The sequence below is a fragment of the Chelonoidis abingdonii genome, chromosome 10 (assembly GCF_003597395.2).
Source record: "Chelonoidis abingdonii isolate Lonesome George chromosome 10, CheloAbing_2.0, whole genome shotgun sequence".
NCBI lineage: Eukaryota > Metazoa > Chordata > Testudines > Testudinidae > Chelonoidis > Chelonoidis abingdonii.
The window spans coordinates 41,192,721-41,216,699 of record NC_133778.1 but is presented as its reverse complement, the minus strand read 5'-3'; the positions used below and the strand labels follow the sequence as shown (position 1 = coordinate 41,216,699).

Below are 23,979 nucleotides of genomic sequence, written 5' to 3'. Positions count from 1 at the left end.
CTTTATCCACTGCACTGTACTATGCTCATGATAACACGGAATAAAGGGTTTTTTTGGCACAAGACTGGGGTGTCTGTATTACTCACAAATGGTGATACCGCCAGTGGATTATGCAGTTTATCCCAAAAAAGTGTCAATGAAAACTTTACATCCTTTAAAAAAAAACTGTGGAGCAACTTCTTTTAAAATATTTAGAAATGAGTCACTTAAATTATTTGATGAATATTTGACTAGCTGTGCTCAGCAGATTGAAAGATCTGTACTAGTAGAGCTTTAAAATACTGCCAAATGATACAAGCCCCCACACTTGTTGGGTTGACAAGCTCCACAAGAGCCAGGTTTGTATGTGTGGAAATTATACACCTCACAAGATCAGGTGTCATAAACTGCATCACGTAAATTAGCTGCAGAACCGTCAGCACATAAAGATTTCAGTACAGAAAGACTTTAGCATCTATATTATTCTATGGGAAAATCTTACTGCATGGAAACTGCATGCCCTGGAGGCCTTAGAATGTGCGGTGTACTCCATAATGAGCTGTTTACAGGCAAAACTCTTGATGTGGCCCTAGCTACTGTGCTGTCTTGGTCCTCAAAGGGTTGTGCAGTGCTGATTGTTGGAGAACTCAGACACTGCTGCAGAAAGCCCACACAAGGGGCGTTCTGCATCATTTGAGCTCTGCTGCTTTGCATGGTGGTAATGCAGAGGAAACAGGCCCTAGTCAGGCTGGTGCAGAGGGATCAGGTGAGCACAGGCCTATGGAGCAACACTCTCAAACATTCAGTCCAGCCACCTCATACAGGGTGTAAAGAGCTATAGCTGCTGCTCCAATCAAGTGCTAGAATCACAGCTGAAGAGGAGCCGCCCTATAGCCCTGTGGCCTGGCCTGGCCTGGCCATGTATGGAGGGCAGGTTTCATACCCTCCCCCAGCCCTCCTGGACAAAACCCAGTTACTTGGAGTTTGTGTTGGAAGAGGGTAAATTTCACCCTGAAAAAGTTAGGAGGCATAGCAAAGCTGATGTAAATGGCCATATGTCATTGTATTGTTTTCAAATGTTTCTCTTTGGGAACATTTTTTTCCCCATTATGGACAGCTCCCTTCACCGCACGTTAGATGTACAAGGAAGGAGTCTCACATTTCCATCTTCTTCATTTGAGTCTTTTTGACACTAATGAAACTGTAACCATTTCATAATATTCTTGTCTTGACTATGCACAGGGTAAGTGGGGGTTGGATATAAGTGTTGAAATCAGAGCTCTTTATGTGTTGTTTCATTCATTGCACACTGTATGGCAGGAGTAGGGATTATGAGCAGAGATGGGCTCGAGCCACAAAATCCCTCAATTACAGGGCTGTTCATGTTCAAACGTGGAGTTTTTAGTTCAGCCTATAACAGAATTACATTGTTATTTGGATAGGGGGTCCAACTTCCCTGTAGTTGTGGGGGGGGGGATATTTGGGGGGGGCTGCTCTGTGATTCTGTTCAGACCCATCTCTAGATATGAGATAAATTGACTTGTTCTATTATATATCTCCGGCTTCTACTGTGAGTCTCTGCTCAATCCCTCAGCGAGTGCTCTGATGTCCACTAATGTTGCTTCAGCATCTTTATTTATTTATTTATTTGGATCAGAGACCTCAGATAAAGAGATCTGACAGTCAGCTCTAGATTAAGTACTAGACACAATAAATTCATCCTTTTCTCACACACTGCAGCCAAGGAGATATGAGCACCATCATTACAAGGAGGTGCTGGAGATGGATTGGCCATGTGCTTTGGATGGAAACTGATTCCATCACCAGAATAGCCATAAGATGGACACCTGAAGGCAAGCAAAAAAGAGGCCACCTGAAAACAACATAGCGAAGAGCTGTGAAAACTGAGCTGAAAAACCTGGAGCACAGCTGGGAAACCACTGAAAGACTTGCCAGAAACAGATAGGAGTGGAGAAGCTTCATCACTGCCATAAATGCCAGAGGCGTAATGGGAACGTGGTGATGATGATAGGGCCCTCATCTCTGTGATCCTGTGATGTCATGAGGGCCTACCACAATCAGAGACCTCTGCTAGGGCATCAGGAAGAGCCCTTCACACAGGGTTCTCTGTGGGGATGGTGGAAAAAGTGGCAGTAGAACCTTTTGCTGTGGTGGTGATGGGAGACCACACGTAGAGTCCTTTGTAAACGGGGTGAGGAGGGGGGAGCTGAGTCCTCTCTTCTCCTGGACAGACCCCAATTGCCTGAAAACAAGGAGTGGTAGACTGGGAGCACCGAGGCCTCAGAGTGTCCTCCCAAAAAGTAATGAGGTTCCCCACCACCTCTGCTGAACAGTCTAATGTGGGTGACTCCTGTCATTGGCAGAAAGGCTAATCTTAAAATTGTATTCAGTTTTTCAGTTGATATTTCTCCACATCTAAATATGCAGCATTTCTGATTGGGCTGGATGACTTGTCTGTCAGTCCTCAGCATAGGGCTGGATGCTTCCTGACCCTTCTCCCCAGCTGCATTTATCTGCTTTGGTTCATTGAGAGTTCCACTCAGGAATCAAGGCTATTTGAAACCCTAAAATGGGTGTTGCAAATACAAGCACTTTGTCTTCACAGCTCTGCAGACAGTGATCTCTTTGAGAACATGTTCTTTCCCTAGATGTTATTGGTCTCATAAGACCGACCACCATGAAAATCAACCTCAGTTGGAGAAACAACTGGGAGCAGGGGCAGCTCAAGGAGAAACTACTTTTAAAATGTAGAGTCAGCATGCACATCACATTTTTATGAAGTGCGTATTTACCAATTAGTCAGCAGTATAAGCCAGTTGATTGAATGATTTTCATGTGATTTATGCATAACTTTTATTAATTGTGCCAATGGGGATGAACAGTGGATACAAATAGATATAGATGTCTCATGTCTTATGCTTTTTTTAAAAAAATAAACACTATTTCTTGTCATTAAACTAATCTGTCTTTAAACAAATTAGATTTTAGGAAACATTAACTCTTCACCCTCCATGCTACTGTCCTTCACCAGATAGGACCTGACCAACATCCCAGAGTGCTTTCCACACAGCTGGCCTTGCACTGGGCAGATATGCAGGCAAAGAAAAGGAGGACTATTCCCTGCCCAAACTATGGAGCAGCTCTGTTGCTACTCCAAGGAAGCTGTAGCTCTCTTATCCCCTGGATGAGCCAAGTAGTTACAGTTCTTCTGTCTACTTCCTAAACCAAGTCATTCACATCTTTGACTCACCCCCTTGTCCACTGCCATGAAACCTGGCCAGGATTTATCCTTGGATTAGTGGTTCTGAACCTTTTCTATACTGGGACATTCCTGAGCCATCTTTCCATGTAGCTGAGCTCTAGTTAGCACCCCTCCCATTTAGGATGATAGAAGGACAGAATGGTTGTGACACCTTGACATCTAGTGTCGAGACCCCTGCGTTAAGTATTCATGCCTGAAAGTAAATCTGAATGATCTCAAATGAAGCATGCTAATGGCCAACTAGTATAAATGCCTTTCAGATATCTTTAATCATTTTCATCCACTTAAACATCACTTAGACTTTGTGCAACTAAGCACTTGACTATTTTTAGAGTTTAAACTCCCTGGGTATGTTGAGAGAATGTTAGTAAGATCATTTTATTGACTTCTAGCTCCACTCCTGACAGCTTCTCACATTGCAAATGTGACTTGTCACACCATCAGAGAGGAAAGCAAGGCACTGCATTGTCATGTCATTGGCTAGCTTTGTAGCACCTAGCCTAAAATATAAAGATTTTTCTGTCTTTTCTTTTCCTTTGGCGTTAGCAAAAATTAAAATAATCTTCTAGGCCAGGGGATAGGAGGTCAAATGCTAGGATTTCCAGACTGATTGGTATTATGATCAAAGTTTTGATGCACAATAATCGTCAAACATCAGAATGGTCTGAGAAATATTGAGATAGGTGGCAAGTTATTTAGCACTATATAACATTTTTCAGCTTTAGATCTCAAAGTGCTTTACACAGTTGTTATCTGACTGAACATGAGATCCGTTGTCGCTTACTACCTATTCTGGAAGACCATGACAGCTAAAATGCCATACTCCTCCTGGCTGATACATTCAGCAGATACAGATGTTATCAAAGTGATCTCTAGCTACTTTCAATATATAACAGTGACCACAAAGAACCAAAAGTTCTCGAAAGGGACTAGTAAAATCCACCTGGTTGCACTGCCATGGATTTGCCAGCCGTGACCCTCGATGCATGAGTGCTAGTTCTGACATACTCCTTAGATTCTACCATGAAATAGAAGTTTTTGCCTTTTCCTCAATGGTGTGAAACAAGGCAAAATACTAAAAAGTAACATCAGACAATTTTCTTCATATACACCTCTCCATCGTGTCCAGCCTGAATAACTGTTGTCTTAAAGGTGGTGGAATAATAGCTCCAAGAGCCTGGTCCCCAGCTGGTGTAAACAGACATAGCTTCATTGAGAATATAGGCCTGAGCAGCCAGACGGACTCTCTACTCCTCTGGAATAATAGGACTCAAGTTCTTCTGATTTTCTTAGTGTTTCCTAAGCAACATCAGGTCCAAAACTTGGGACAGGCCTGGATGTACCAGTGTATGTTTTCTTACTTGCATAGCTGTCAATGGTGTTTTCTGTTTCTCCAAGAACAGAAAATGTCATCTGGCAAAGCCTTTGGGATTTGAGTGACAATGGTAACTTAGACGAGCCATCAGTGATGCCAAGTTACACAACTTTTCATGATATCAGAAAAGAACCCACCTTTGCATTCTACATAAAATGAGTTGGTTAAACCCTTAAGCATCTACCAGCTGAGTGAAAAAGAAATATAGGGCCCAAATGGAAATGTCATAAGTATGAATCTTTCTCCATATAAATAACAATAAAATAAAATTTAGCATCTATAGAGCACCCACATGATGTGCCAGTATGAAATATCATTCACAGTGGATCATGCAGATGTTCAAAATATGATCATGCATGCACTCAAGGCTCCTCTGGGCCCTTGGAAATGGCTGTTCCACTATGAGGTTTAAATATGATCCTGGGCTTTGCTGGGGTCCTTGGGCTTTGGCTTCCCCACAGTGGGGCTCATATGTACAACTGAGCTCTGCTAGTGTTCTTGGACTTGGCTCCTTCTTGAATGGGAGAGAAAAAGTGGTGGTATCTTTACCAAGCATAAACCATTTGTGGTGCCAATGTGATCTGTCACAAGAAAGTGTTCAGTTCTTCATAATATGCTTGACCATCCCTTTTTTTATGTGCTCGGATGCACAGTGAAATAGTTAACAACGTTAACATTTAAAGTATCATCATTTGGCATCTGAATTTATACCTTAGGCCAGGTCTACACTACGAGATTAAATCAATTTTAGATACGCAATTTCAGCTACGAGAATAGCGTAGCTGAAATCGAATATCTAAAATCGATTTACTCACCCGTCTTCACCGCGCGGGATCGATCCGCGCGGCTCGCTGTGTCGAATCCGGAAGTCCGGTCGTCTAGCTGGAGTTCCGGAATCGATCTAAGCACGCTCTGGGATCGAGATATCGCGTCCAGACCAGACGCGATATTTCGATCCCCAAGCAATCGATTTTAACGCGCCGATCCGGCGCGTAGTCTAGACGTGGCCTCAGTGAGATGAATGGTGCAGCTTGCTTCTCTCAGGGCTGTTGTTGGAGGCTCTCTGCGAATTCAGGCAGACATCACTGCATTGGCTGCATTTGGTTCATGCCTCAAAGGTTTTCTTACAAACATAAAATCTAGAGACTTGCCTGTTTTTTTAAATAAAAGCTGGGACTCTGAGGCACAAGTTGGCAGCTTAGGAGAAGTGCCAGGATTCTGTCCCTCTACACAGTTCCACAATTCAAGCCCTGCTAATAGATAAATGGCCAGTACACGTGCAATAATTAAAGTGAATACCTAACATATTTACAAAATAAGCAAAGTGTGCATTTATTATTGATTATACATAGATTTGTGTGTCTCTTAGAAAATTGTGGATTCTTCAAAACAAAATGATGATGAAATATTGGTGACAAAATGGTGATTATTAGTTCCAAACTGATATCCATCATTTATTATGAGCCCTAAATGGGATGAATTTCTAAAGGTATGTCTACACTGCAGCTGGGAGCATGCTTCCTAGCATGGGTAGATAGACCTGCTAGCTTTGCTCAAGGCAGCACACTAAAAATAGTAGCGTATCTGGGTGTAACATGAGTAGCAGCTCAGGTCTGCTGCCCAAGAACGTACCCTGAGTATCTGGATGGATTTGCATTCAGGCTGCTAGCCTGAGCCACTGCTTTCAAAAGCATTGCTATTTTGAGTGTGCTAGCTTGAGCAGAGCTAGTTGGATGTCTGTCTACACTTGGAAACATGCTTCCATCTGCAGAGTAGATGTGCACTGAGTGATAAGTGATATCATGGCATGTATTGGCCAGCTTCTGCAAGCCCTTGCATGAGGAGTCCTTACGGGCATAGTCTGTTGACTTCACTTGAGTTACTGGCATGAGTAAGTGTGTGCAGGTTTGTGCCCTAAATTGCAGCGTGTGGTGTTATAGACAAATCAGTTTTCTCATAGAAATTGCATCTTCACAGAAAAAAATTGTCTTTGGTACTCTAGGTCTTTATATTTTTATGGCTGCTTTTTGAAGTTTCAAATAATGCAACATCACCTAATCAAAAATGAAAAGCATGACGAGAGGGAGACAATTTCCTGCCATTCTACCTTGTAAAAGCAAACAATGAACTGTAACTTACAGTTCACATGTCATATTTCTTTGCTTTTTTTTACATGATGATTTAAATATTTGTTTGAAAATGATAATTTGGTGGACCGCTTTGAAGTGATTTATGTGTTTTGTGCCTTATTTGAAAACATAAATTTTGCTGATTATCTTCAGTGAGCCTCTTCATCCACCCGCCAGCCACATGTTCACTTAATTTAGACAATGCTGAGCAATTACATGTGGAATTGATACTTTTCATAAAAGCAAAAATTGTTCTTGTACTTATTTTATTGAAGAACTCAACATATTCATTTTTCTTCAAAGATCAGCCTAAGTAATTCTACATGTTATTCTGTGTTTGTAGAAAGTGGAAAGGTCTTGATTATCTCTAAATTAAAACTACTCCATGAGTTAATTCAAGTTTTGTGCAGGGGTGAGGGGAGTTGGTTCTCTTTATATTCTATATAACTTCTGCAAATCAAGAAAGATGCTTATTTTTCTCTGCCTCTAGCCTTTTACTTTCTACAGCCTTTTTAATAATTAAAATAATTAAAACATTACTCTCCAAAGGGAATAGTTTAAAATTCTATGAAATTTAAAAAGCATTTCCATTTTTAATCATATTTCTTTAAACCATATTAATATACATATATTTTTTCTTTTGTGTGCCTTCCATTTTTTCCATATCTTCATGATCTGTTATAGATTAAAGGACAGTGATTTGTTTTTATGTTTGGTTGGTTGGTTGATTTTAGATTTATACAGTACCTGACCAATGCTGTAAGGCCCCGATCCTGCAAACACTTAGGTACTTTACTACTATGACTTCCATGGGACTACACCTGGTAGTGAAATTAACCATAAGAATAAGTGTTTTCAGGATCAGACCCTAAGTGCTGGGGATAGGGTGCAGTCCCTATTACTAATGTTCTTATGATTACAATCTGCTACTTATTAGTATACTTTGATGGGTCTATTCACAGTAGTAAATCCAATAGACAGTGCTATAGGATCATTCCTAAATTAATAATTGCAGTTTGATATTTTAATTAAATATCACAATCTAATTCAATGGAGCTCTGCTAATTTATACCAGCAGAGACCAGAGTTGTAAGAAACAGAAACCAAGTATTATAGAATTTAAGACTTGCTACATTCCCTAAGCAATTATATTAAAATTCTTGTCCTAAATTTTCCAGGTCAACTAGTGATTTTGGATGCCTCCGTTTTTGGGTGACCAGACTGAGACTCCTTGAAGAGGTCTGATTTTCAGGAAGTGCTAAGCACCAACCCTCTGCAAATCAGGCCTTTTGCTCGGGTTGGCCCCCCAAATCACTGGTCACTTTGGAAAATGAAGGCCCTTAGTTTAAAGTGTTAATGGACAAAATGTAAAAATTACCAAAATCATTAGTCATATGTTTATAATAAAAGTAAAACCTTCATCTTCTTCTTTAGTATTTAATCACCTGAAATAAGCAGCACTAAGTTAAAAGGACAGGGCCCAGATCTGAATAATACAGAACATCGAGCATCTGTGCTGTACAAGGCTATGTTATGCCAAGAAACTGAATTTCACAGCTCAGGAGCCCAAACTGAACCATTATGACTTTGGAAAATTAATTCAGTTGTCTCTAAATGCTTGTTAAATGCACACCAATTTTTCCCCCCACTGGCTAATGTTCTGTGATAGAAATTTTATGAAATGGTTATTTACAAATTAGAGGAAAGGTTCATAAACTTTATTTCTTTGTTCTTTGCACTCTCTAAACTCTTACTAAAGGCAGTAAGATTCTCAGGTGGCATACAATACAAATTTGGACACAAAATAATGTTTGGTGGATTTTTAATATTGGTGTTGTAATTTCCTCAAAGCCAATTTCCCCCGAGTTCATAGGTTCTCTTTAACCTCCTCCTCTTCATATTTTAAATATGCTCTTATAGAAATGAAGTCTCATTAACTTTTTCAGCTAGACAGAATAAACATTATTGAGTTATTCTCTTCCTGCTTCCGACTTCTGAAATATTGACCTTTTATATATGCCCAGTTCTCTACCACAAAAATTAATAACTATAAAGTATCAATAAATGACTTTTGAGTTATATTTGGAATGAGGAGAAAATCTAGGTGTTTTTTTCACAAGTTGCATCCACCTTTGAACTCTGAAGGTTTCACTTCCAACTATTCATTTTTGTGATTAGGTGTCATTGGCTGAAGAGTTCGCTCAGGCTTTTTCAATTGCTCTTGCCGATTATTTCCTGTGAATTTTCTGGCCTGACTTTGATATTGTGGTGGAGTTGTGAACCATAGTTACTTATTGGTCTTATGTTACAAGTCGCAGAAGCAATTAACTCACCCTTAAAGGGAATAGTTCTTTGTGGCACTTCCATGTATAGGTCTATAGGCCTCTGGAGTTCTAGTCTTCTGTATCTGGCCAAGATACCTTCTTCACTTTCAGCATTTACAAATGCAGGGCCAAATCAGCATCTGGCATAAATCACTGTGGCTTCATTGGGGAACATATACCATATTATCTAGCTAGTAAACTTTTTTTGCCACTTCCAGTCCAAGTTTCTTTAATTCTTCCCTTAAAAGTTACTCCTGACAACTACCTTGAATTTAGAAGAAATTTTTGCCATAACAAACAAAAAAAAAACTACTCAGAGTTTTATCTTGGGCTTCCATCATCAATTCTTTGAAATATATGCGGAATCTGCTACACTTAGATTTAAGAGCCCGAACATGTATCAATATGAACCCGTGCATTTCAAGCCTTTAGAAATGCAAATTGTTTCTTTAAAGAACAAAACCTTAGAGACCCTACTGTTGTTGTTCCACAGAGCCTTTACTGAGCCTCATCATTATGCTAAATTAATACAAATTTCCTGTGTGTCCAGAATTCAAAGTCAATCAAGTGTCTTAATCTCCTGGGATATGGGATGAAAATGTTATTATCACAATTTGAAGGAAGGTGAGAGATTACCTATAAAAAAATCAAGGCTTTATACTAGGGCAGGGTGTCTCAAACAAATGCATATTGTAAACCAAATCTTAACTGAGAGAGAATTTATGGCGCACCACCCGTCCTATTTATGATTGTCTGGACCAGCTCCCCAAATCATATGACATCTTTGTGGCAACTGCAGCAGTTGATCGCATGGAGAAATATATTAGGAAAGTATTTGTGATTCTTTAGTTGTATCTAATGCAGTAAATATTTTGACTATTTACTAAAATGTTTATTTTTGCTGTTCATTTCATCTTTCCCTCCATCTGCTTAGCTCTTCTTAGTTGGAAACCAGAAGGAAAGCCAGCCCCGTGTGACCATTAACATGCAATCTGCAAAACTCCAGTGTTCCACAGACTCCAATTTGAGAACCTCTGTAACAAGGGCTCCAACTATAGTCTATAAAACAGCTCTAGAGGTTCATAGTACTAGCATGAAGGTGCTTAGGATCAGTATTTTAAAGCTCCCACAGATTTTCAGTCAACCAGTCAGTGTTTGATTGGCTGACTATTGTAATGCTTCTCTAGAAGAATAGTCTCCTTCCCATTGTGCAGGTATAATAATGGATCTTTCCACCCTTGTTAGGTATGTGAAGAAATTTCTTTGTTTTGTGTATAATTGCAAAATATATTTTGTGGAAGTGTGGGAGCCTTCCATCTGTGAGCCGGACACTATAGTACTGTATAGCTGCTTGTGCCATACTTCTGGTGGAATCTGGCCTTAAAGCCATCTCAATTGACATCTGAAGACCATCCTAGTGTAGGGGTGATTGTTTGGTTGTATAGAGCCAGTGTAGGAGCTCTTATGCGACTCCACCTTCCTACTATTATTGTATCAGGGAAAGCGGGACATGTCCAGAGGAATGAAGCATGGTTGGCGTACCTCTGCACTTTTCTAATCCTCAGCTGGGGTTTTCCACCTCCATCCTCTTAGCCATTGCTGTCTGATATAAATTAGAGCAGCTCTTGGATTGCTCCAGTGCAGCCCATGGGAAATGGCCTGCACAGTGCAGCACCAGGGTCCATAGCTATAAACCATCTTTGCACACAAGCCCCTGACGTGCATTCTGGGCAGTTTTGCATCACCTTAGGATCTGATGCCCTATTTGATGTGATTTGTATTGTTGTATACTCATTTCAAGCGAGATGGGCTTTTTACTCTCCATTTTAGTGTTTATAATCTCACCCAGACTGATCATGTCACTCTAAAAGTGAAAGAGATATTGATCTAAAATATATAAAGATCTAAACTAACTACTTTCTCATTGCATGATGCTTATGCTTAGGCTGGCCGGCTTGAAAGCAGATGGCCACATATTCTCCAGGAAGGGTGACCAGATGCTTCAATTTTATAGGGACAGTCCTGACTTTTGTATAGGCTCTTATTACCCTCCACCCCCATCCCGATTTTTCACACCTGCTGTCTGGTCACCCTGTCTCCAGGTGGTTAGCTAACAAGCCAGGAAGGCCTAATTGGGCTGTGAAATATAGTTTTATTGGGTGGTGTTTCCAGCTGATCTGTACATGCTAGTAGTCAGCTTTTCACCAGTGCTCAACTTCTCTGAAAATCAGGTCATGAGGTTCCACTCCAGCTGATTACTAGATTATTGCCCAAAACACAACTTCCGCAATTGCATAAGTCCAGGTTTTTCGCCATAAGAATCAGACAGAATATTGTTGAAGGGAGAACAGTTTATCATCAATTAAATCCCATCCTCATACTTGTCTAAAAGAAGCTTCTACAGACCAGATCAGGTACCATGAAGAGAAATAATTCACAAAGCTAAAGGAGGTACAGCTTTGTAAACTCCTTTGACTTTGATTAGTTAGAAAATATGCTATTACTGCTCTGGAATCCTAGATGCAAATGATTCACTATTAGATGTGGATTTAGTTTCAGGTTTAAAGGAGAATGTCTGATGAGCTTCTTTACAGTTCACTTTGAATAGGAACGCATGGCTTTTAGACATTGCTTCCAGGAGCTTGCTATTTGTTGACAGGTTGATCTTATCCATTTTGGTCCTCCTGCTTTGCTTAGTTTTAATTTTTGCCTTCTCCCTCTATATTTACATTGTTCACAATAAAAACAGAAATGACGAATACTGAAAGATCAGAATTGTACTGGTAGGGGGAGAGAGAGGGAGATTCTAACTAATTGTAGAATTTGTTTCCCAACAAAGTATTTCAAGGCCATAATCTCATGGTTCAGAAATAGCTAAATGATTGACATCACGGAAAATATTTGTTGTTTTAATCACAGTATCATCTGGGTCTTTGGCAATGAACAGATGCAGAAAAAACCTTTACGCCCCATCTTGAAAAACTTGTGATTTGCTTAGTGTGCTTTATAATTTAAAGCATATGGCTTCATATAGAGCTGCAGTGGCCAAAATGAAGACCTAAGTAATGAATCACTGCATGGAGGAAAATGCCTTGCTTCTGCTATGAGTTCTTTCAGTGTGTGTATTCAAATGGTTCTGGTTAGGGTTATAAACAAAAGGCAGCTCGCAGTTTCAGCAGTGTGGTACAGATTCTGAGATGCACATGACATCAAAGAGGCTACACTAATGAATTTCCCTAGCAATCTATGGCTCTTGGCCCTATGAACACACTCCATCTGAGTAAACAAAAGTGTACTTGGCCACCACTGTGTGGGATCTCAGGTGATACAGAAGGCTGATCTGGCGGTTGTTAGGTTTTTTACGTGTCTCCATTATAGGGCTGTTTGCCTTAAAAATGCTATACACTTCCAAGGAATCAGATAATCACACTTGGTGTTACAAAGCTTCAGTGCCAAGTACTTAACATTAAAAATGACAGAAGGCTAAATCCTGCTGTCCTATTTGCCTCATCAGCTGAAGCCATTGGGTGTTTTTCCTAAGCAAGAACTGCAGGATTTGGCCAGGATAAGCAAATCGTGCTAAGCCCCCATATCCTATTCTAACTTAATTAGAGCCAGGTCACCTTCCTCCTGCATTGGGCCTTGTGGAGTCACTTCTGCAGCTACCCTCAAGGGCAGCACAGAAATATTATCATGGGTGGGAGTGGGGCAAGAGGACAGCAGAGCAGTGCAGGGGGCAGCCATCTGCAGTATAGTCGCTGCCTGTCTGTGGGAGGAGGCCAGTGATGACTGAAAGTTCTGCAAAATGAACCCAGCAGCTCTAAAGACATTTTCCTTGTTGGATAGAGATTTGGAGAAGGCAAGGGCTACAGCCTTCTAGACCCACAGATTCAGAGGATCTGCATATAGGTTACTCTCAGATATGTGGAGATAGATGCTATTCTGCATGGGTGAATGCCCTTCTGCACTGCTCTGCTGTGTTCCTGTCTCACTCTTACAACAAGAGCCATGCAACCACTGGTTGTGGCTACAAAGGTAGCTACAAAGAGCTAATGCTTTTTCAGGGACCATTAACCCCCAGATTTTCCTTGCAGAAATTCAAGAGTTCAGCATGGCACAGTGCTGCAGAGAGCAGCTGATTGACTGCCGCATCCACTCCTGCCCCCAAATTCCTGTAGAGCACTGGCCCTTATAAATACTCATAGATGCTCTCCTGTAGGAAACCAAGGATGAGGGGATGGTGCTGTGGAAGCAATACCTAAACCATATAGAAAGAATTACTTCCATTCATGTCAGGTCCCCCTTTTTATGTAAACAGAGAGAACAGCCTTGGTTAACATCTGTAGAGGGCTGAAGTTGTAAAGCACTATGTCAGAGCTAAGTAGCCTGATGATGGTGTTCCTCATAGAAATGTAGATCTGGAAGAGACCTGAAGAAATCACCAAGTCCAGCCCCTGTGCTGAGGCAGGACTACAGATACCTAGACCATTCCTGACAGGTGTTTGTCTAACCTGTTCTTAAAAACCCCCAGTGATGGGGATTCCACAACTGCCCTTGGGAGCCTAGTCCAGAGCTTAACTACCTTTATAGTCAGAAAGTTTTTCCTAATAGCTAACCTAAAATTTAACCCTTGCTGCAGATTAAGCCCATTTCTTCTTGTCCTTCCTCCAGTGGGCATGGAGAACAATTGATCCCTGTTCTCTTTGTAACAGCCCTTAATGTATTTGAAGATTGTTATCAGCTCCTCCTCCCACTCCACCCCCCACCTCCAGTCTTCTTTTTTCAAGACTGAACATGCTTCCTAATGTCACAAGGTTTACTGGACTCTTTGAAACCTGGACTAATTAGGTTTTGTCGCTTAGCCATTGGTGGTGGTTTCTCCCCATAGCCATCCCATTAACTCCTAGGCTCCCCAGCCTCTCTCTCCCTGGCAACTAGGTTTCTCCTTTTTCTTCTCTTTCTCCCTTCCAACCTCCTTCTCCTCCATCTTCTCCTCTTCTCCCAATTTATTTTCCATTTTTCTTCCTACAGTCTGCTTCCCACCATTCTCCTCCTACATTTCAACAGAAATTCTCCCATAAAAACCTCAAACACATTAGAGACATGCATAATTACCTAAATAACCATATGATCTGTGTATTCTCGACCCGACCCTCCCCTCTTTCATTTTCCCTTCTCTATGTGTGTCTTTGTCTCTATTTAGATTGTAACTTTCTGATGCAGTGGCTGTATCTTCCCATCTCTTTCCACATCACCAAGTACATATGGAGAAATAGCATAATATAATTCATAATCTATAACATAGACCACTTGGAAACCTCAGCTATTGCAGAGAATAGCTGCCACATTACTCCCTAGTGCCTGTCTCATGGAGCATGCTACAGCTCTGCTCTTAATCCATACTCGCTTCTGATTTGTTTCTAGGTGCAATTCAAGGACTTAGTTTTGACCTACAATATAAAGCACTTCCTGGTTTGGATCATGTATCTTTTAGATGTCCTGATTTTTCCTCATGATGATGTAACATTTTACATCCACTTTGCATAAATCTAAATAACTCCTCAAGTTGGAAGGCACTGAAGATCAGTCAGGCCTGAAGTATGAGAGTGGGGAATGGAAGGGTGTGACTTTGTATGAATACTTGACATATACATAGTAGCACATCATTTTTAATGTCTGTCTCTCTTTTTTTTAATCAGACTGACATAATTCAACTCCTAGGGCCTGATTCTGACTTTACTTACACCAGTTTTACTCCAGTGTAACTCCATGGACTTCAATGGGTTCTGATTGTACATTGGTATGAATGGGATCAGAATCTCAGATGCTTGGTGTCGAAATGTATTTATATTTCATGGAAACTAAATATGACTGTTCCTTGGAATCAACTGGCTGCACATAATTATCCACTTAGCATCCAGTCAGGGAAGGTGATGTACTTTCTCATGCTCTGTGAGGTCATCTGTACATTTGTCCAATACTTCAGGATGAAAAATGAAGTTAACTGCTGCCTTGAAAGAAGATGCAAATCTGAGAAAAACTGGAAAAGCTCGAAAGCATCAAAATACCTATGAAGCATCAAAAGAGAACAAAGACAAGTTTTTCCACAAAAATCTTCTCCCCAGGCATGATCAATATAACCAAGCTTGAGAACCAAAGTCCTTTGGAATAAATTAGACTGGCAGGAAAAGAAACAAACAAAGAACAAATTAACATGATTTTAAACATTGCTTAAATTTTCATGAATATAGACCTTGAAATGTTATGATGAGATCCCATGAGTCTGTGCTAATATTTGCCTATAATTAAGAGCTGCACTTTCATGTTTCAGCTGATAATATAGGTTGGAAATCAGCCACATGCTTGCTATATTTCTTGGTCATACTGATATATCTGTTTTATTTGTTTACTTTATTAATAATAAATGAACTCCTGTAAATGAAATGGCTCTGTTAAGTTTTATTTGTTAGGTTACACTTTCTTCACCTCTTGCTGTTAATCTCCATGTGTCTGAATATTTACAATATGAGTCTCCCTTCATTCAACATTAGGGCTTTCTGTTTACATGTAACAAGAAAAGTGTCAAGAGACTGATCCTTGCCACATCCGGCTTTTGGGAACCCTCAAGGAGAGAGGGGAAGTACTCAATACCACCCTCTGAAATATCTCAGAGAGGAAGGAAAAGAACCATCAACTCCTACAAGGGAGTCTACAATTCATCATACTCGATATTAAAAGATGCTGACAGATCTAATAACATAGGCAAGGATATATTCCGGGCATCCCTTGCCAGGAATATATCATCACCCAGAGATATTAGTATCACCTCTTTGCCATACACAGATGTAAAACATAATTGAAAAAGGTCAATGAATTTTATAGCCTCCAGATACAACTGGAGCTGCTTCTTCATCACTTTCTCTATGAGATTCCCTAAAAATTGTGCAGTATTTGGCAAAATTGTCAATATCAAGAGATGGTTTTTAAATCAGGGAACTTGTTTAGGGGCACCCTGCCTTCATCTCAAAGGGCAGTATTAACAGTCCCAGCCAGTAATGGGCCTAGTGCCTGTCTGATAAGCAGGACTGTCACTCACAGGTGAGACATCTAACTCTGCTGAATTCCAAGGATGGAATCACTCCTCCACCTCCATTAAATGAATTCTTTGGAAAAGAACATTCCTTATGGATGCGACTTTCCCAAATGTACTGGTCGAGATGTGAGCCCCTAGATTCAAGAGTTCTTGCATCAAAGTTAAAGAGCACTTGACTTTTGTTGTTGAAGTCCTTATATAATTCTGTGGGAGTACTTTGTAGTTTGTCCGAATGATGGTGTCTTGATCGGTAGGTAATCTATGTAATATATGACATGAAATATATGAATCCCCTCCAGGCCAAGGCTTGCCATCAAAATGATTAGTATCTTGGAGGCTATGTTTAACCTGAAAATGTTCCTGTTCCATAATAAAACAAAGAAGCAGCAATGAAAAGGGAAATTCATGAGTGAAAATGTTTCTTTGAGATCAACAGCACAAAACAATCCCCAGCAGATTGGGACCCAGGGTAAGTGACACACTAAAATAATGGTCCCTATTGGCCTCTTAAAATCAGTGATCAGCTAGTCTGACTTCCTGCATAACACAGGCCAGAGAATTTCACCCAGTGTTTCCTATATCAAGCCCTTAATTTCTGGTTAAGCTAGAGCATATCATTTAGAACATCTAGTTTAGATTTAAAGACTTTCATTTAAAGGCGATCAGTTACATCCTGAGCATGTGGACAAGATACACCAGCCAGACACCTGGGAAAGAATTCTTAATAGTAACTCGGAGCCCTCCCTATCTAGTGTTACATCATCGGTCATTGGAGATATGTGTTGCTAGCAGTCACAGATGGGCTACATTGTAGGCAGTCTCATCAGATTATTCCCTCCATAAACTTATCAAGCTCAGTCTTGCAGCCAGTGAAGTTTTTTGCCCCCATTGTTCCCCTTAGAAGGCTGTTCCAGAACTTCACTCCTCTAATGGTTAGACACTTTCATCTAATTTTAAGCCTAAACTCGTTGATGGCCAGTTTATATGTATTTGTTCTTGTGTCCACATTGGCCTTTCCCTCCCTGGTATTTTTCCTTCTGGTGTATTTATAGAGAGCAATCAGATCTCCCCACAGTCTTCTTTTGGTTAGACTAAACGAGCCAAGCTCTTTGAGCCTCCTCTTATAAGAGAGGTTTTCTATGCACCTGATCATCCTAGTAGACATTCTCTGCACCTGTTCCAGTTTGAATTCATCTTTCTTAAACATGGAAGACCAAAATTTATCACTATGCTCCAGATGAGGTCTCACCAGAGTGTCATATAATGGTACTAACACTTCCCTGTGTCTACTGGAAATACCTCACCTGATGCATCCTAGGACTGTGTTAGCCTTTTTCAAAGCCGCATTACAATGATAGCTCATAGTCATCCTGTGATCAAACAATACAGCCTAGGGTCTTTCTCCTCCTCTGTCACTTCCAACTAATACGTCCCTGGCTTATAGCAAAAATGCTTGTTGTTAGCCTCTAAATACATAATCTTCCACTTTGCACTATTAAATTTCATCTCATTTCTATTACTCCAGTTTTCAAGGTAGTCCAGATCTTCTTGTTTGATATTCTGGTCCTCCTCTGTATTTGCTATGTGTTCCAACTTTGTGTCATCTGCAGATTTTATTAGCACACTCCCACTTTTTGTGCCAAGGTCATTAATAAAAATGTTAAATAAGATTGATCCCAAGACTGAGTCCTGACAGTTCATCTTCCAGCGTGACCCATTGTACTCTCCCCTTCAACCAGTTCCTTATCCATCTTTCAATTCTCATATTAATCTCCATCTTCTCTAATTAAAAAAATACTTTCCTATGTGGAACTTTATTAAATGCCTCACTAAAATCCAGGTAGCTTAGATCTGCTGCATTTCCTTTGTCTGACAAATCAGTTATCTTCTCAAAGAAGATCAGATTGGTCTGGCATGATCTACTTTTTGTAAAGTTGTTGTATTTCATCCCAATAACCGTTTACCTCTATGTCCTTAACTCCTTTCTCTTTTAAAATGTGTTCCATTGATAATGGTCTCCTTAATGCTGTATGGAATAGCAATACCAACTCCCTACTTTTACTCACTATTCCCTGCTTGTACAGCCAAGAATCACATTGGTAGTCTTAGCTGTATGTCGGACTGGGAGCTCATGCTCAGCTGGTATGCACCATGATGCATTAGTACCTTTCAGAATCCCGGCTTTCCAAAATCAGTGCCCATTCTTGAAAATGTGACCTTCAGTCTTTGTTCCCAGATGTATGGATCTTGCCTTTAGCTCTATTAAAACACATATGTGAATCCAGCTTACCACGTGATCTAGATTTCTCCGTAAAATTAAGTTGTCCTCATCATTGCTTACTATGCCAGTCATTTTTATGTCATTTGCAAACTTTACCAGCAATGATTTTATACTTTCTACCAAATCATTGATATTGCATAGCATTGGGCCAAGAAAAGATCCCTTCAGGACCCTATTAGAAACAGCCCTGTTGGCTAATGTTTTCCAATATATAATGACTTTTTTTCAGATCTGTCAGCCAGTTTTAACCCATTTTAAATGAGCAACTTTGATTTTGGTACAAAATCAGGGATGTAAGGGGACATAAGTGTCTGTCCACCCATACTGAATCTTCTGCTCAGATTTGTAGCCCACAGACGCTTGCAGGCATACCAGAGGCACGTAGCACACTTTGGGTGCTATATAAACAATAAATAGAGAGTTGTTGTTACAATGACAAGTAATTTTTCCTTTCAGTGGCTTTAACTTTGTAATCAAAGCTAAACATTTTAAAACGCTATTTGAAATGCCAATTTAACTGCTGAATGTAGAGCATATGTTAATACACTTTTCTCCAGATACAGTAGTGTATGATAAATGTTACCAGATTTTCTTACTATTCCTATTTTATGCTACTAAATGCTAAGACAAATGGGTCCACTGAAAACGTATTTCCTTTGGAGGACGCAATCTGCAGGCCACCCGTGTAATATGCAGAAATCATTATGTGTAGGGGTAAATAGCAAGAGCCAACTTTATTAAATCAGAATCTAGATGGACAAAATAAACCATAACAATGTAACATTTTAATGTAGATGTTGCTGGAAGATAAAAGGAAGGTATTAAAATATATTTTGAAAGAAGAAAACAATGTATGCCTTTTGTCACGTAATTCAGTAATTCACATCACAGCTGGGCACTGATAACACTGGTCTACAATTTTTGAGAAGTCATCTGCTTCAGAGATAAAATGTGGTATTTATTATGTATTTTGATGTGCTGAATTCAAATATGACAATTAAAACAACTGATTGGCTACTGTTTCTAAGATATTTAAGTTTTTACATTTTAGTCTATGTATATTGTGTAGATAGTAGAGTTTTAATCATAAATTATAAACCTAGTCTTTTCATGTGTTTTATGGTTGCTTTACATGATAATATTTCACCTGTCCTGTTTATGTAACACTTTAAAAATCAGCAAGGGTTCTATAAATAAAAATTTATTATGAAAACAAAGGCAAAAAAACTATTATGTACATAGTTTAGTCCTATATCAGTGTCTACTCAGCGCTTCTTGGGCTTGTCTCTTGTATTCATTAAATGGAGCATCTCTTGTTCACTGTCCAGCAATAGTCTGCAAGCATTGATGGCTCCATTTGCCCTGATAAGCATTTCTCCATTGTTGCCAATTGTCCTGGTGAAATCGCATCGCCATGCTCGTCGCTCACTGCTCCGCAGTTCGGTGGAAAAACAATCTAGATGAGAGTGCAAAAATGTATATCTTTTAGTGACATGTTGCAACCAAGGCTTTGTATGCTCTGAGGAAGGTTTCTCACCAACAACCTGTAGTTGTCGCCTTGTTGTTTCCGAGAAAATTTATTGCCACCTAACTGGCAAGGCTTTCCATGCCGTCTTTCTCTTGCCGACGCAGTGCATGGGTCAAATGCCATCAGCTCGAAGAAGTTCACGAATCTGAGGACCAACAAAGACACCTTCCTTATCTTAGCTTCACTTAACTTGGAAATTTTCACATGGAGGTACTTGAAAGCTGGCTTGTGTTTTGTCAGATGGCCTTGACAAAGTTCTTCATCAGACCAGCTTGATGTGTAAGGGTGGGAACAAAATCTTCCTTGATTCAACAAGTGGTGGATGCTGAACACTTTTTCCACCAGGCTCCAATGACTGTCGGAAGTGGCCAATCTCTTTCTTGATGTAGTGGGAATCTCTGCACAACTATCCCATTTGCAGAGAAAACCAGCAGTACTTTGTGTATCCAGTCTGCAACCCAAGCAAGAGAGCAAGCAACCTTTCAAATTGCCACAAAGCTGCCACTGATGTTGGTCATAGTTTATGCACCTCAAAAGTTGTTTTCATGTTGTCATAGGTTTTCCTCATATGGACTGCATGACCAACTGGAATTGATGCAAAACATTGCCATTATGCAGCAAAACAGCTTTAAGACTCGTCTTCGATGAATCAATGAACAGTCTCCACTCATCTGGATCGTGAACGATGTTGAGGCTGCCATCACACCATCGATGTGTTGCAGGCTACAAGATCACCTTCCATGAAGAAGAATGGGACAAGATCCTTTTGACGGTCACAGAACATGGAAACCCTAACATCACCTGCCAGGAGATTCCACTGCTGTAGTCTGGAGCCCAACAGCTAGACTAGAGCCAATCAACAATTTTAAGCATCATTTTCGTTCTCAGTGACCCAGAATTAGTAAAATTTTACTACATTTATTTCAGAAGCATTTTGGCTGTAGAGCAGTGAACAAGCTTTGTAATAATTGTATGCTTTTGGCAAGCATCTGATAGGTGTGTAAAAGAGCGTCCAATTCTTCACTCACTCACACTAGCTTTACACCAGTGTAAAAAGAATTGATTTCAGTGCAATGACTCCTGATTTGTATTTATGTAAGGGAGATCATAATTTGGCCCTAAGACTGAAACATCACCATGAGGACAATTACAGATCCTGATGTCATCAGAGTTTTGAATCCTAAGATCGATTCCAAACCCCAAATTAATAATTTTGGAAATGCTCAGTGATACAGAGTGAAATCCTGGCCTCATTGAAGTCAATGGCAAAATGGTCATTTTAATTGATAATCTCTTTATTATATTTAAATATCATAGGGGACATTTTCAAAGACACAAATAGGTGTCAGGCACCCAACTCCCATTGACTTTCAAGCAATATACCCTGGAAGAGTTTTGTACCTTGTTTAGTTAGAGACAATACTGGCAAACAGCAAAAGTGTAGGCAGTGCCACCAGAATTTCTTGATCCACAAACAACTCTTTGCAAAATGAGTAGAACATTGGAAAGCATCAAAATCTTAAGCTTTTGGGATTATAGTTAGCAAATAATATGAATTTATTACTTGAGGGTATTTTGTTGTTGTAAAGAGTTAATTTCTTCAAACAAATAACTTCAAGATTTTGAGCCTGACTTTGCGCTGAGTCACATAGTGGGAATCACACCTGTGCGCTGTGTATATAGTTGAGAGTAAAACTAGTAAACAAACGTAAAGGGAGGCATCCACAAGCAAATGTGGATAATGGGCTTTTTCTACAATAATTCATGGACATTGGTAGGTGAGGGATGCATTTGCATCAAGTTTGACGTTCCATGAAGAACAAATAAATAATAGGTGAACACTGCATAGTACCAGGAAAGTTATAAAAGGTACTGCAATTGGGTAGAAAAAACAGTTTGTCAAATCTTTGGGTTTGTGAGATTTTGTGTTTTTTTTTATGCTAGCAGGATTATTTTCTTTAAAGAAAATAATTGCATTGAAATGTATCCTTTCTTTAAGAACTAGATAATTGTATTGAAAAGACCTCACATAAAGTCTCCTTGGCATAGAATGTAGCGTTGGAGCTTTGCTGACAGAGCCATATTCTGACACTGGTTTTTAAGTAAAACTCCGACTGATTTCCATGGGTGCTTCACATCTGGAACAATGGCAGAATGTGTCTCAAAATGGGGATAACACCTGAAAAACTTTAGAAAAAACCCAGCAGTCTGTGTACCTGAGAACATCACAAAACTGCTTTACAGAATTATGTTATCATCAAGGGCCAGATCCTACAAATGAGCCCCACATCTTCCCAGGGCCCCCCATCAACTTCAGTTTTGAAGTTTTCAAAGGGACTTAAGTGGGATGAGGACCTTGGGCTGGGCCTCTGGAGAGGGGCAAATTACACTCTTAAGGCAGGATCCAACTGTAATGTGACTAATCTTTTTCCTTCAATGTTTGTATTGAAAGTTAAATATTCACCTGTTTCTTTGAACTAGAAATATTATTAGGTTATTTATTGTTTTTTAAAAATCATGTTAAAATGAGATACTAGAAAGGTCAGAATAGGCTGTGTGAATGATCTTTTTGGAAAAGAAATTCCCAGATTTTTTTCTATTACCATATTTATGAATTGTCCTTAAAATAGTGCTTATATCATCAATTAGCTGTGCTGTGTTAAGTTCTTTCCATCAGGTTTTTTTTCTCTGAACCACCTCTTATAGATTCCACAGAACAATATTCTTTTTTTGAAAAAAGCAAAAATACAAAGGCTGGGAGCTTGCACTAGCTCAAACCATATTTTCTACAAAATCCACCCTTCTAAAATGTTTTTCTAATCTTTAAACTGTGTGTGTTCCAGATGGCTTTAACCAACTCTTGCTCCATAGTGTATCACAAATTAGCTCAAGGAGGTATTATTTCAAATAGCACTGATTTCCCTGTTTAAATAGAATGTTATATCAAGAAAGTAGCTTTTTATATAGTAAAACAAAGATAATAATAAACTAATTCTCATCAAAGTGATTTATTACTGTTGCATTCATAAAAGCAGATGAATGGTTTTGATGATGATGCTGTTGGTAGTCCCTAGCTAGTCACAATGCTTATCCTGCTTAGATAACAGAATATGTCAATATAGAGGGTCAAAGGAATAAGGAACTATGTTATACACAGGAATAAAATGATGTTATAAGAGAAAGTTTCATCTGAAAACTCTTGTTTAAACCAAGTTCCAAAACAGAAAACAAAGATCCCAAACTTTCTGTATACCTTCTTGGAATAGGACAGATTTGCTAATAAATCTAGAAGTGAACAGGAAAGAAGAAAGGACTGCTTATAGTCTAAAATATGCTAAGATGTTCGCAGCACCTGGCATGGCTTAAAACTAAATTGCATTTATCTTATTGTAGGTTCAGAAAACTGTCTTGAACAGAAGCTGAGAACACCTCGTCGACGATGTCAGCAGCCCAAAATGCTGAATAGCCCTGAGGACAACATGTACTATAACCAGTTAAATGTGAGTTCAAAGTAGCAATAAAGCTGTTTTACTGGCTTTGTTTCCAGTTAATAATTCGGTTATTAATACCTGTTCCAGCCCCTCCAGTCCCACCCCCACGTTCTTTTGCTCTCGTCTTGAACATGTGCTTATGCTCTTTATCTGTTGCTTTCATGTCAGGATGTCTGCCTTCACGGTGAATAATTGATGTGGTTTATCAAAGACGAGCAAGATGCATGCTTCATCAGGCTCACTTGAGCCCTTTGATCAAAAAAATTATGCTGTGACTTCTGATATTATCAGCATCTGCTTGCATTCAACACAAAATCACTTTGAATTAAAAATTAACGACTTGCTGCTTTGCTTTAACTGTGCGTTCTTGGCCCTCTCCACAGGGAACTCTAGAATATCAAGGGAGCAACAGGAAGCCAAGAAAACTTGGGTAAATATCTATCTTCTTAGTTCTAAGCAACAGTAAACAGAAGAAGTCCTTTGTGATATTACAGAA

At 39.6% G+C, this 23,979-nt stretch overlaps 1 protein-coding gene across 1 annotated transcript in view; it reads left to right on the top strand.

The window, feature by feature from the left end:
• Positions 1-23,979, top strand: part of MYO3B (myosin IIIB) — a 297,957-nt gene that overhangs the window by 236,312 nt on the left and 37,666 nt on the right. Inside the window, exons 31-32 of the mRNA XM_032771086.2 lie at positions 23,386-23,492; positions 23,867-23,913. Coding sequence (XP_032626977.1) covers positions 23,386-23,492; positions 23,867-23,913 — 154 coding nt within the window. The remainder of the gene's footprint in view (positions 1-23,385; positions 23,493-23,866; positions 23,914-23,979) is intronic.